A 12,796-nucleotide genomic window follows, 5' to 3' on the forward strand; every position below is an offset into this window, starting at 1 on the left:
ATTAGACTAATACAGAGAATCTGTTAGAACAGTGGTTCTCAAATGTTTGTATTGCTGATCCCTGACACACAGCAAGCCTCTGATTGCAGCATCCCCCCCTTTATAAATTACAAATACTTTTTAATATGTAACACTGTCATAACTGTTGGAGACAAAATAGGATTTGGGTGTCTACTCTGACAGCCTCCAACCTCTACACAATAATCTCAAGACTCCTGAGGAGTGTCAGCCCCCAGTTTGAGAACCCCTGTGTTAGAAGACACACAATTGTAAGCATAAATCTGTAAACAAAGATGTGGTATTCAGTAGATATTAAATAACATTCTGGGGATGGTGGAAAGGAATGGTACAGTATATGGTCAGTATGAATTCAGGGAGTGGGGTCATTTGGGGTATGTCTACACAGCTTTATTTCGGAATAACTGATGTTATTTTGAAATAAAGTGCAGCATCTACACAGCAAGCATTATTTCATAATAATTTGGAGATGGAGGACTTCTTTCTCCGACTCCAGGAGGATTAAGGGAAGTCGAAGGAAGAGTATTTGTCCTTCCATTTCCTGCTGTGTAGACAGCGCCAAAAGGTGAATTACGCTATTTTGACTTCAGCTACACAATTGAAGTTACGTATCTTAATTTGACGTTTGCCCTGCAATATAGTTGTGCCCTCAGAGAATAAGCAGAGATGGATAAATTAGATGAATAATGATAGCAATATCTTTGACTCTCAGTATACTATATAGTAGACCTCAACTGACAGTATGGGGGTACGATTTTTCACCCTTGTTCAGTCTTTCTTTTACAATTTGTCAGCTATATGATATTTTATGATTGCTACCCACTTTATATCTTGGCATATCAGCCAGAATACTTTGCTCCCAAGAATACTGTTACAAAGAGAGAGTATTGTAAAACAGAGGTTATGAAGAGCTTGATTCTGACCCCACTTGTACTGTAATAAATCCACTTAAGTCAGTCAATATACACTCTATTATCTCACTGATACATGTGACAGAGGAGGAAGATTAAAAAAACCCAAACAACCCAATAAGTGTGTACCCATGAGGTTTGAGACTTGAAAACAAAAGTGTGGTTTGAATGTAAGCCTAGATATCTACCATCTTCACTGAATATTTAGGCAGTGATTAAGAATCTAGAATCTTTAGGATAAGAATGAAAAAATGTAAAAGGACCACAACAAATGTCCAAGCAAGATTACACAAGAGCCTCATGAAGTATAAGAAATAATAAATATTATGGTGTGGTTATGTCTCCACTGCAGTCACTGGTGTGACTGCAGCACATGTAGACACACCTGAATCAGCTTTAAGATAGCTCACTCTGGTATCAATAGCAGTGAAGCCATAGCACCATGGATTTAAGTGTGGCCTAGTTGTCAGGTAAGTATCTAAGGTCTTGGGTGGGTTGGTACAGCTGGTGCTGCCACAACTTTGCTGCTGTTGGCATAGTACCTGAACTAGCTAGATGAAATATAGCTTTAGTATGTCCATGTTGCAAACACATCTCTGCTTGCAGTGTAGGCATACTCTGTGAAACTTTTTAGATTAGAAGGAAACAAGTCAGTGAAGTCACTAGTGCATAAGACTAAGGAAAAGTTACTAACAGATTGATATTGCTTAGAGCCTGAATTCAATTATTTGCCTCATTGTTCACAGAAATAAGTGAAATGTAGTGTGATTTAATATCCTGAAGGTGAAGATACATTTTATTTTGAGGAAAGAGAAATAAAAATAAGGCAAAGCTGTAAAAATATCTGAAGTGAGCATGTGGTTACTTCAGATTTTAAGGGCAATAGGCTCACATATATACTTATTCAGGGTTATCAAAGAGAAAAATGAGCTAAATTCACGTGTTCATTTGCAATAACAAACTTATTGCAACCTTGTTGCACGCTCGTCTTTAAAAAGGGAACTTACCACAGAGTTCTTCTGTATCAAGGTTGCTGAAAAAGTAAGAAAATATAAATCTAATTAGTCACTGTTTTCACACTTTATTAGTAAGTAGTAAGATGCAAAGAGTCATTATATGGGTTACACAAATATCCAGAGTTATAAAAATGTGTGTATATATATATATATATATATAATGTTGAAAGGATAAACATCTCATGTTTTTATTAGAGACTAGATTGAGACCTTTATCAGGACCAGATCAATCAACAGGTATCTAGTATGGGCTGCTGTTGGAGACTAATAAGGTTGTTGGTCTGACCCAACAAGGCAATTTCTATGTTCCTTTTTAGTACACTTTGTATCTGAACCTCAATGTAATTGTGACTGATACTTTATGATGTAAAATGCATTGTGGAGCTTACAGTTGTGTTTGGACCTGATAGAGCCATGGCTCCTCTATGAATTACAAAGAATTTTACAAACAATTAAGTTATATAATATGTGAAGTAGGTAAGCATTATCCCTTGTGAAAGTGTATAGGGAACAGCATAGTACTCCTTTCAGGGACAGACTGATTGCTATAGCCTGCAAATGATCTAGGAGGCCCTGAGGTCTGAGCCATATAAACTGGGCCAAGAAGCACAATTGGCACAGCTAAGTAGAGTGAGAAATAAAAGCCAGGTAGGCCACAATGGGTGGGGTTGTTTTCTGAGTACATTTATGCAATAAAAAAGACTTGTGGCAGAGAGTCTCAAACCCCAGGTCAACTGACTCTGGGTATGTCTACACTACAACCCTAATTCGAACTACTTTTTTCAAAAAAAACCTGCAGTCTAGACACAGCCTATGTTCATTGTAATAGTGGCAGAAGCTCTGGAACTGTTATCCCTTATGCAGAGGTATTAGTGGAATAATTATTTATTACACTCTGTGTGATGTGGTTACAGCAGAGAATTATATTGTTCTGAATAATGAATCTCAGACAACCAAATACACCTATAAATATACAACACAAAATGCTCTCTTGCACCAGAGGGTGATTTAGAAGACTGCAGTGACTATGCAGCTGGTTATCTAAATCAGTACTTCATCAATCTAGTCATCAAAGCTCCAAATATATTTACATTGCTAGTAACAGCCTTAAGAAACCTATAAAAAGTCGCTGTGTATATGTAAAAAGTGGAGTCCTCAACAATACCTACAGAGCCAATGTTTGGGCTTATATCGTTCGAAGTATGCCAACACAAAAAGGAAAACAAGGAGCATATATATCTTTTCTGAAACTAAAACTGAACAGAATTTGGAATTTTGGCCTGTTCCAGCAGTGTTACCCCAAATGGGGACAAGAAATTCAAATTTCACAATTTTTGCAGAAATTCAAGACTTTTTTAAAACTGGAAGCAGCAAAATGTTTTGTTTCAGCATTTTTGTTATCAAAATAAAACATTTCACTGGTCCTTAAGTTGAAATGTTATTTTGGTTTGGTTTATGGAACTGACCTGAAATGCTTCACTTTGTCAGTCTGACATTAAACAGCACTGTCTCATAGTAGTACAATGCCCCATGGAAGTTGTAGTTTGGGACCCTGATGTTTCATTACCCTTTTTGGGCCGTACATACTGCCTGGTATGACTATATCTTCCCTGATGCTCTTAGGGTATGTCTACATTACAAAGTTAATTCGAACTAACGCGTCTAGAACTAAAAACTAGTTTGAATTAGCGTTTTGCTAATTCGAACTAGCAAGTCCACATTGAGTGGACCCTGAACAGGGCTTAAGGATGGCCGGAAGCAGCGCCGGCAGGGCATCAGAGGAGGACTTAGAGCGTGGAGATGCTGTCTCAGGCTAGCCGAGGGCTGCGCTTAAAGGGTCCCGACCCCCACCCCGGACAGACAGTTCTCAGGGGTGCCCCACTTGCAAAGCAGTCCTGGCTTAGATTGCCCGGAGTACCCACACTGGGCACATCACACCACTCGGCCATCAGCCCGGCTGCACTTCCCGCAGGCTGCCATCTGGGGAGAGGGGGAATCGGGGGGCTGCAGGAGAGCTTCCACCCCCAGAAGCCCGCAGAGCCAGCCCAGTCCTCCCCATCGGGGGCTCGTACCCCATTCCTCCCTCACCTCCTTCCACTTACCCTTCCCTAGCCCCCCTTCTTATTGATGTACAAAATAAAGATAACGTTTCTTCCAACATTGACTCTGTCTTTATTGAACAAAACTGGGGGAGACTGGGAAAAGGAGGTGGGAGAGGGGAAGAGAAAGGCTGGGAGAGGGGAGGGCAACTAACATGATCAGGGGTTGGGAACAGGTCCCAGATGAAGAGAGGCTACCGAGACTGGGACTGTTCAGCTTAGAAAAGAGGAGATGGAGCGGGGACAGGATAGAGGTCTCTAAAAGCAGGGGTTGGGTGGAGAGGGTGCATTCATAAAAGTTCTTCATGAGTTCCCATAAAGAAGGACTAGAGGACACCAAAGGAAAGGACTGGGAAGCAGGCTTGAAACTAGTAAGAGAAAGTTGTTCTTGACAAAGCAAATAGTTAACCTGTGGAACTCCTTGCTGCAGGAGGCTGTGAAGGCTAGAACTAGAACAGAGTTTAAAGGGAAGTGAGATCAAGTCATGGAGGTTGGGTCCATGGAGTAGTCTTAGCCAGGGGGTAGGAGTGGTGTCCCTGCCCAAAGTTTGTGGAAGACTGGAGAGGGATGGCACGAGACAAATGGCTTGGTCACTGTCTCCGGTCCATCCCCTCCAGGGTCCCTAGGGTTGGCCGCTGTCGGCAGACAGGCTACTGGGCTAGATGGACCTTTGGTCTGACCCAGGACGGCCATTGTAAGCTCAGGGCTCAGGGTCGGGCGTCTCAGTGGACCCCCTTGATTATCATGCACACCTGCTCCTGGGTGGCCAGGCTGGCAGCTCTCCTGCCCTAGCCGGCCACTTTCCTGTGCCTAGTGCGGAGATCGTGGACGAGGTCCACGATGTCCGCACTAGCCCAGGAAGGTGCCCGCCTCTTGCGGTCCCGGGCAAGCTCCCGGGAGCCGCCAGCCTGGTCCCGGGAAGAGGAGGTGGGCTGGGGGACATCGGGTGGGTGGCTCTGTGCTGTGCCAGGTGCAGGGTCTGCTGGCTGGGTGCTGGCAGGCTTGCACCTGGCACGGGCACCATAGCCAGCCCGTGCCCCTTTAAGGGGTCCGGGGCCGGGAGGTGGGCAATAGAGTTTCCCTGGTGTTGGCCAGAGTGGCCACCAGGGAAACCTGGGGAGGGCTAGCCTCCCACTAGTTCGAATTAAGAGGCTACACACCCCTTAATTCGAACTAGTAAGTTCGAACTAGGCTTAATCCTCGTAAAATGAGGTTTTCCTAGTTCGAACTAAGCGCTCGGCTAGTTCGATTCAAATTCGAACTAGCGGAGCGCTAGTGTAGCGCCTATGAATGTTAGTTCGAACTAACGTCCGTTAGTTCGAACTAACATTGTAGTGTAGACATACCCTTAGTTACATGATTCTCATAATGCACCATGCAGCATGTTTGGAGGGAAAGCCATGTTGTATTATGGGAGATACAGTCTTCCTGGGATCTGGCCAAATGTAAAGAATTAGGTTCTGAACTACAACTCCCACAGGCCAATGTGCTGATAGAAAATTTTTTTTAATTTTTTGTTGAACTGATTCAAAACATTTGGGTCAGGGCAACAAAATGAAATATTCCAGTTTGGTTCAAACTGCCTCAAAGCAAAGTATTTTGTTTAGATTTTTCCCAGAGGAAACTTGAAATTTTTCTGCAATTGAAATTTTCTTTTTCAGAATTTCAGTTTTGCAGAAATTGCATTTTCCTTTGGAAAATCATTCCAACAGGAAATTTTCCAGTCAGTTTTATTTGCACCCCGTTCAAAGAAGTTATAACAGTATCAGAACTGTGAAAAATATCATGAGCTTTCAAATCTTCTATTTCCACAAAATAGTATATAACAGTATTTTATTATCCTCATGAAATATTGAACTTTAAAATCAGATCATTCTGAATAATTGTCTTTTCCTCCACACTTGGGTTATGTCTACACTGGCACGATCTTGTGCCAGTAATATGCAAATGAGGCTAAGCGTGGAATATCGCCACACCTCATTTGCATATCTAATGAGCCGCCATTTTGCAGAAAAGGTTCTTGCGCCAGAAGAAGCTGTCTACACTGCCCCTTCTTGTGCAAGAAAAACCCTCTTGTGCAATGCCGCTACGCTGATTATTTTCAGGAATAAGGGCATTGCGCAAGAGGGTTTTTCTTGAGCAACAAGGGGCAGTATAGACGCTCCTTCTGGCACAAAAGCCTCTTCCACAAAATGGCGGCTCATTAGATATGCAAATGAGGCTTGGCGATATTCCACGCTTAGCCTCTGTAGCCAGACAGGCCCCCCCGTCACATCAATCTTGCTTGCCCCTCTGAGGTGCCTGTATACAGGGCAGAGAAGGAGCAATAAAAATCAGCATAGCCTTGAAAGCTTCGATGCGAGACCAGGATATGCGGGCTCCTCTGACCCTGAGTAAGCTGAAAACGTAGCTATGAAAAAGAACGATTAAGGCAATAAGCTGACCTCGAGGCCACGAGAACTGCCCTGGCTGGCACCTAAGTTGATACGATCACACACAGTCGTCCCTGGGAGAGGAATCTCTCACTGAGAAAAGAATCTCCAGTACTTCCAATTTAGTTATCTCCCTTACAAGTGTAAATTAAGTTCACAACTCCCTTGTAAGAACTGGTGTCACAAAAGACAGACCAGCACCATTTGCCATCACAGATAAGAAAGAGAAATACGTGACCCCCTGGGTATAAAGATGGGTCCAGTAGCACACTCACTCTGTGTGTCAATCTACCATCTACCTGCTGGTCGGGTTAGGTGATTTGACCTCCTGAGGTCCACGGGGACGCCCACCTTGTATTTTCGTCTTTCTGAGGAATTGAGGGACCGATCCTGGCCTGAAACGCTGGAACCGAGCGACGCAGAAGGGGGTAAAAATTGTACCCGTATGTGTCCTTTTGTTTTAGTGCATGCATAGAATAGAGCTCTTTAAAGATTAAGCTGTCACTTGGTACCATTACTTTCTATCTTCCTTTTTCCTATGTAACCATAAGATCTGTATTTGCTAGCAGTTAAGAAATAGAGCAATAGCCATTGTAACCATATGATTTATAAGCTTCTTTAATAAACCTGTAACTGTTTAAGCTTTAACCTGACTCCTTCAAGTGCTGTAACAGAACCAAGCACAATTTTAAAAGAACTTCAGCCGGCCATAAGGGACAGGTATAGGAAGAGCTTGGGCGTTTTGGATCGTGTCACTCCCAGGTGACAGGTCCGTTGGGGCACCTCTCGGTCTTCCCTAGACTGCCCGCTGCGAAGGGATCCTGTATCCTAGCAGCTGAAATCTGAGATGTAATAAGCTCTTCCTATAAAATTCTGGGGCGTCTGTCAGCCTATTGGCTGCCCTCCACGACGGGACCCCGGTCTTAGTGGTAAAGGCACGGACGTTAAACCTTTTTCTCGGTAACACACACACACACACACACTGCCCTGACTGTCAGTTGACAGCCTCATTTGCATATTTCTGGCGTAAGATTGCGCCAGTGCAGACATAGCCTTCGCGTTAGAGCTAAAATTTATGGTATTTATCATCTGAATGCTTATAATCCCTATTGACAACCATTATAAATATAAATTTCTGTTCCGGGAGTTGATGAAAATATTGCTGCAAAATTCATGCTTGAACCAAAGTTTAAGCAAAATGACCTGATTTTTAAAAGGTGACATCACCTCATTTATTATATTTTTTTCCAGTCTATTTGCTGTTGAATGTTAAATATTCATACAACTTTTCAACAGTTCCACAAAACTTTAAGGAAAACTTTGTATTTGTCCATCAATTCCAATTCAGCAAATTGAAGTGACTGTTTATGATCCATGCTTCTGCTTTCATAAAGCCTGTCTCATTTCTTATTGCATTGAGAGGAAAAGAGATGCTGGGGTTCAGTATTTTCTCCTTTTAGCTTTACTGGGTGATTGTAAATCCTCTGGTATATGAAATCAGGACATCTGCAGCTGCATGGGACTCAAGACGGATTCTCTGATTTTGATGGAAAACCAAGTAAAACCTTTCTTAAAGTTTTGTTGAACTATTGAGGTTTTGGAGTTTACATGCAGTAAAGCTTACAACTAGCATTAACTTGCACATTTGTTGTGGTCTTTGCGGCATCCCTATTATCTTGTTGTTTTTGTATGCCACTGAATTGAATAAGTGTAGTACACTTAAACTCCAGAATAATGCAGATTGATTGGACCACAAGATCAGAGGGCTAGATCTGGGCACTCTAATACCTGCCCAGTGTTAGAGGCCTGATGTAGTCCTAGAGGTTGGCCCTATATGTTGTTAGTATGGAGCAAGTTTTGGGCACATTAGAAAGGCAGCGAGGAAAAGTTTGCCAGGTCCTTCTTGTGATCACACACAGGAATTGGATAATCAGGCATGTTAATCTGGTATCTTTCATGAGTATTAAAAGGGGGACAAATTATCTACCATATCCATGATCTGCTCAATGCAAAAAGGAGCAGCTGGAAGCTGGTTACCTTGATTCTCTGCCCAGCTCTGCTGTATCCCTCACATAGTGAGGTGCTAGCTATGCCAGCTCTCCACCACTGGGGTTTTGCAGACAGTTTTTGTTCCTTTTGTGCAGCAGATTGCAGCTAAAAATGTGAACATAAATCTTCAAGAATTATTACCCACTGGCCCATTTCAGTCAACGGTGAGTGATGCAGTTATCATACTGCATCCTTCTTGACAGTCATGAGTGTAGAAGCCCGGTTACCGTCTGATGGCAGTTCTTATTTTGTAACCCTGACAGATATTCTTGTCATCTTTTGACAGCATTTCTCAAGGATGCCATTATTAGAACAATTACTGTGCAATGGTAGAAGGCAGTAGCAGGAATATTTGCATTTGTAATGAGCGCCAGCAGTTACTCACTGTAACCAAGAACTATTTCAGAGACTCCCAGTGGATAGAAGCATGGGCTCCTTGTCATTTACATTAAAATTAAGACTGCATTTGAGAGCTCAGAATTAGTAACAGCCTGGAAATAGAGATGGTCCCAGAAAACCTAGCATAACCTGGCCTAATGAATCAGTGGTGCATAGAGCTATTATTATGGCAAAAAAGCATGCTTTCAGAAAAGTGTGTTTGAAGCCTGGGACAAGGAAGTGCTTGGGTGGCCTAGAGTAAATGCGTTAACTTTTACAATTCCAACAAAATGAAATTAATATCTGAGGAACTGCTGATAGCGTGATTCTAATGAGTGTCCATGAAAGAGGCCTTGCACGTTGGTTTAGTGCAGGCAATGGTGTGTGAGAAGATCTGATGGATGATATGTATGCCACTGTAAAGAAAAAATGCAGCACACTGTACTTCAGGATAACATGATTGATTGGCCAACCCGATCATAGGGCTACATTGTGACATATTGCTACCAGTCATAGGTTAGGGGTAGTGGCTGCTGTGCTTTAACCTGGGTGTCACCATTGTTACAGGGAGAAGTAGCCTGCACTAGGTCTCTTTCTGTTGTAGCCTACATTCATTGAGATACCAACACAGCTATGTTACCACGTACACTGTGGAGACAGAGCTAAATGTCTGTTCTCTTTTCACCCCTTCCCCATTTCCTCCTGCCCCCTGCATAGAGTAGAGACATAGTCACTCTGAAGAGCTTTCCCTCCTGTACTTGTTTGTGGGTCACCTTGCAGTCCCATACTCCCGTGTACTGCTGCACTAGCTGGACCAAGATTTGGCGTATAACATTCACAGATGTTTATATTCTTCCCCTACAATCAATGTTATGTTTAAAAGTGGGTTCCCAAATTATTGATGTTTGTGCAGTATATTCTCTCCTTTCCTCCCCTCTGACTACACTATTCAGGCAGATAATAAGAAAACCATTTTTGAGTCATACAACCTAATAATCTACTGTAAAGTTATGATGGGGTATAAAATAATTTTACTTTAATATCATTATCTTCAATTAACTTGGTAAAGAGAGATGCAAGAAACACAATGTAATACCTTCGACATCAATGCAGCCAAATGCTTAAGCCCTTGCTGAAAGTGCTTTCCTAAACAAGGATATTTTGAGCATGTGCATAAAATTAAATTAATGCTAGCATATATAGGGAAATTGGGGCTGTAGTGATGTTTTTTAAAAGTATTACAACCCAACACACTTTGGGAGGGAAAGGGCTTTACTGGAACAAAAACTGATTTACAAAACAGACGAGAGCTTATTTAAAATACAGTAAAAGCTCTGTTAGCCGGCACTCAGTTAACCAGAAAACTCAGCTAACCAGCATTTCAGATATCATAGTACAAATATTCAGTCTGAAATCTGGGACTAAAGTGCTGGGCAGTATATCATGCAATTGCATATTCTGCACTCTGTTTTTGTGGAAAAGAGGCAGAAGACAAGTAAGCAAACTTATTTCAGGGATTTATTAAAAAATAGCAGCTTCCAAGGTGTATCATTGGGTGATTACAGATTCAGCCCAGTCTCCTACATTTTCCATATCTACAATAATATTTGATGTTGATAATGATGACTTTGAGGCACTGAAAGATCCTGAAGTGCTGTCTAAATAATTAAAGAAAGAATACATTATATTCTGTATAGATTTGGTGCTAAGTGTATTTTTAATGATCTGGGTGAACACCATGAAGTGCCCATAGTGATATGTAGTGTCATAAAGTAACGTACTATACAAAAAATACCTGTATATACACAAGTGTTCAAGAAATCACCCTCTCTGCAGTGTAGCAGTATTATTGGATTGGAGAGTACTTATACTATTTTATACTTTATTCATTTTATTGTATTCTTAATTCCTGAAAACAGGTATTCCACTGCTAAAGTATAACTCTCAGTTAACCAGAATATTCAATTAGCCGGCACTCCCTATTCCCCCAATATGCTGGAAAACAGAATTTTTACTGTACTAAGATATAACAATGCTAATAGAGATAATGGATTCATTGTTCCAGTGCTTAGGTTCACATAATCACAATAAAAAATGTTGCCTTTCTTCCTTATCAAATGTAAATTTAGCAATTGTGGGAGGAAGGAGGTTCACAGATTATTTGGATCTGACATATGCTTTGATTCAGTGAGTCATAGTTCAAGGGCCAAGAATCAATTACATTTTAAAAAAACAGTTTACATATTGTAAAGGTTGAAATTTTAAGTCAGAAAGCCAAAAAGTAAGTCATGTATGATTATTGTTTTTTCTTAACCTTTACAACATTGGCATTTTCCTGTCTGCCATCCACATGGATGCATAGGAGAATGTACCAGAAGTATAGTCGTTAAGGTTGCAAGGTGATTTGTAATCCCATTTTTCTTATCTGTAACTTTCTTGTTTTGGTCTTAAACTTTCTGTGTTTATTTCAGTGCAGAAATAAGATTTTTGAAAACTGAAAATCCTGTTAGCCATTTTTGAGAGCTCAGAGCAGGGAAAAGTAAATATACTTTTTTCTTCGCCTTATAAAGAAATTTGAGACCATCTCTGTGATAACTCAAAAAGAGTGGAGTTAGAACAAAAGATCAATGAATTCCAAAGTGTGTGTACCAAGGAATGCTGTTACAGAGCCAGTAATCATGTGAGCATGATAAAAACACAAATGACATGATAAAATTGCCAGTGATGGGCATAAACTGAATAGACAACCAAGCCACTGAGCTGGAAATTAATCTGGTTGGCAAGGAGGCCATGGTCCTGTGTGATTTGCCATGGTGAAGATGGAATATAAAAATGCATACCTTATTATATATAGTGGCCCTAATCCTAAGAGTTGGCTGAATTGTGCTTTTGTGTACAACAGGAATAGACAGCTGCCCAATTTTGGGGTCATCCTGGATTGATCCATAGAGTTTGTGCCTTTGTGGGAGGATATACACAGTGTTTGATGCCAACACCCCATTCTGCAAGACTATATTTCTGCATGTTTGGACACTTTTATTATTATTATTATTATTATTTATTTATTAATTTATTTTTTATTTATTTATTTATTTAAATATTTTTACCCTGCCTTTCTATTTAAAATATTCAAGGTGGCTAAACATGTGTACACTTAAATATGTGTCACTGATCAGCTCATGAGAAGTTTTGCTCCTCACAGTATAATTTACCTGAAATAACTCTTGTATAAAAACAGAATTAAACTTTTTTTTGCCAGAATTAAACTTCTTCCCAAATACAGAACATAGCTCTTTCTTGTAAGCTGCAGATACTTACTCAGTATTGTGTGTGTCAATGGTGTGAAAAAGCTCGTGCAATTCTTCTCCACTCAGGACTCCATCAGCAAAGTATGCTTTGAATTCCTCAAAAGACAGTTTGCCATCATCTGAAGCCAAGAAATCAAATCATCATTAGCTAGAGATACAGTTTTCTGTCTCCTTTAATTTAAGTAAGCTGAACAGGAAATTTAAAAAAAATAGAACCACAGGATTAGATATTTAGATTCAATTTATTTGGAAACTTGGTAACAGATTATGTTCAAACCACATAATGAGTATTAAATTAAATGCATAAATAGCAGTAGTATATCTGCTGATCAACCTTTGCAGACATGGAAAAGGAATTGATCAAATAATGTAACATAGTATTTACTAAATATTCCCTGCAAAATTTAACACAAGTGTTTCAAGCCATCCAGAGAAGGTTACCCACCAGTCTATTATTTAGCTCTTTTCAGCATTTTTAAAGGTATTAGACATTGCTGCACTCAGCATTGCAATGTCCAGCTGATTTAGGACTGCAAATTCATCATTCTTCCTGCAACCTAGTGCTAGCTGTATGGGGATTTAGGT

The 12,796-nt window shown here is 40.7% G+C and overlaps 2 protein-coding genes across 5 annotated transcripts in view; one reads left to right on the forward strand and one right to left on the reverse strand.

The window, feature by feature from the left end:
• Nucleotides 1-12,796, forward strand: part of C2H8orf88 (chromosome 2 C8orf88 homolog) — a 127,316-nt gene that overhangs the window by 97,267 nt on the left and 17,253 nt on the right. The gene's annotated exons all lie outside the window — the stretch shown is intronic.
• Nucleotides 1-12,796, reverse strand: part of NECAB1 (N-terminal EF-hand calcium binding protein 1) — a 114,075-nt gene that overhangs the window by 59,680 nt on the left and 41,599 nt on the right. For both annotated transcript variants that reach the window (XM_006127493.5, XM_014575687.4), the window contains exons 3-4: nucleotides 12,222-12,330; nucleotides 1,937-1,962 (exon numbers count right to left, since the gene is read on the reverse strand). In XM_006127493.5, coding sequence (XP_006127555.1) covers nucleotides 1,937-1,962; nucleotides 12,222-12,330 — 135 coding nt within the window. The remainder of the gene's footprint in view (nucleotides 1-1,936; nucleotides 1,963-12,221; nucleotides 12,331-12,796) is intronic.

Source organism: Pelodiscus sinensis, chromosome 2, assembly GCF_052426305.1.
Source record: "Pelodiscus sinensis isolate ZL-2025 chromosome 2, ASM5242630v1, whole genome shotgun sequence".
NCBI classification, from domain to species: domain Eukaryota; kingdom Metazoa; phylum Chordata; order Testudines; family Trionychidae; genus Pelodiscus; species Pelodiscus sinensis.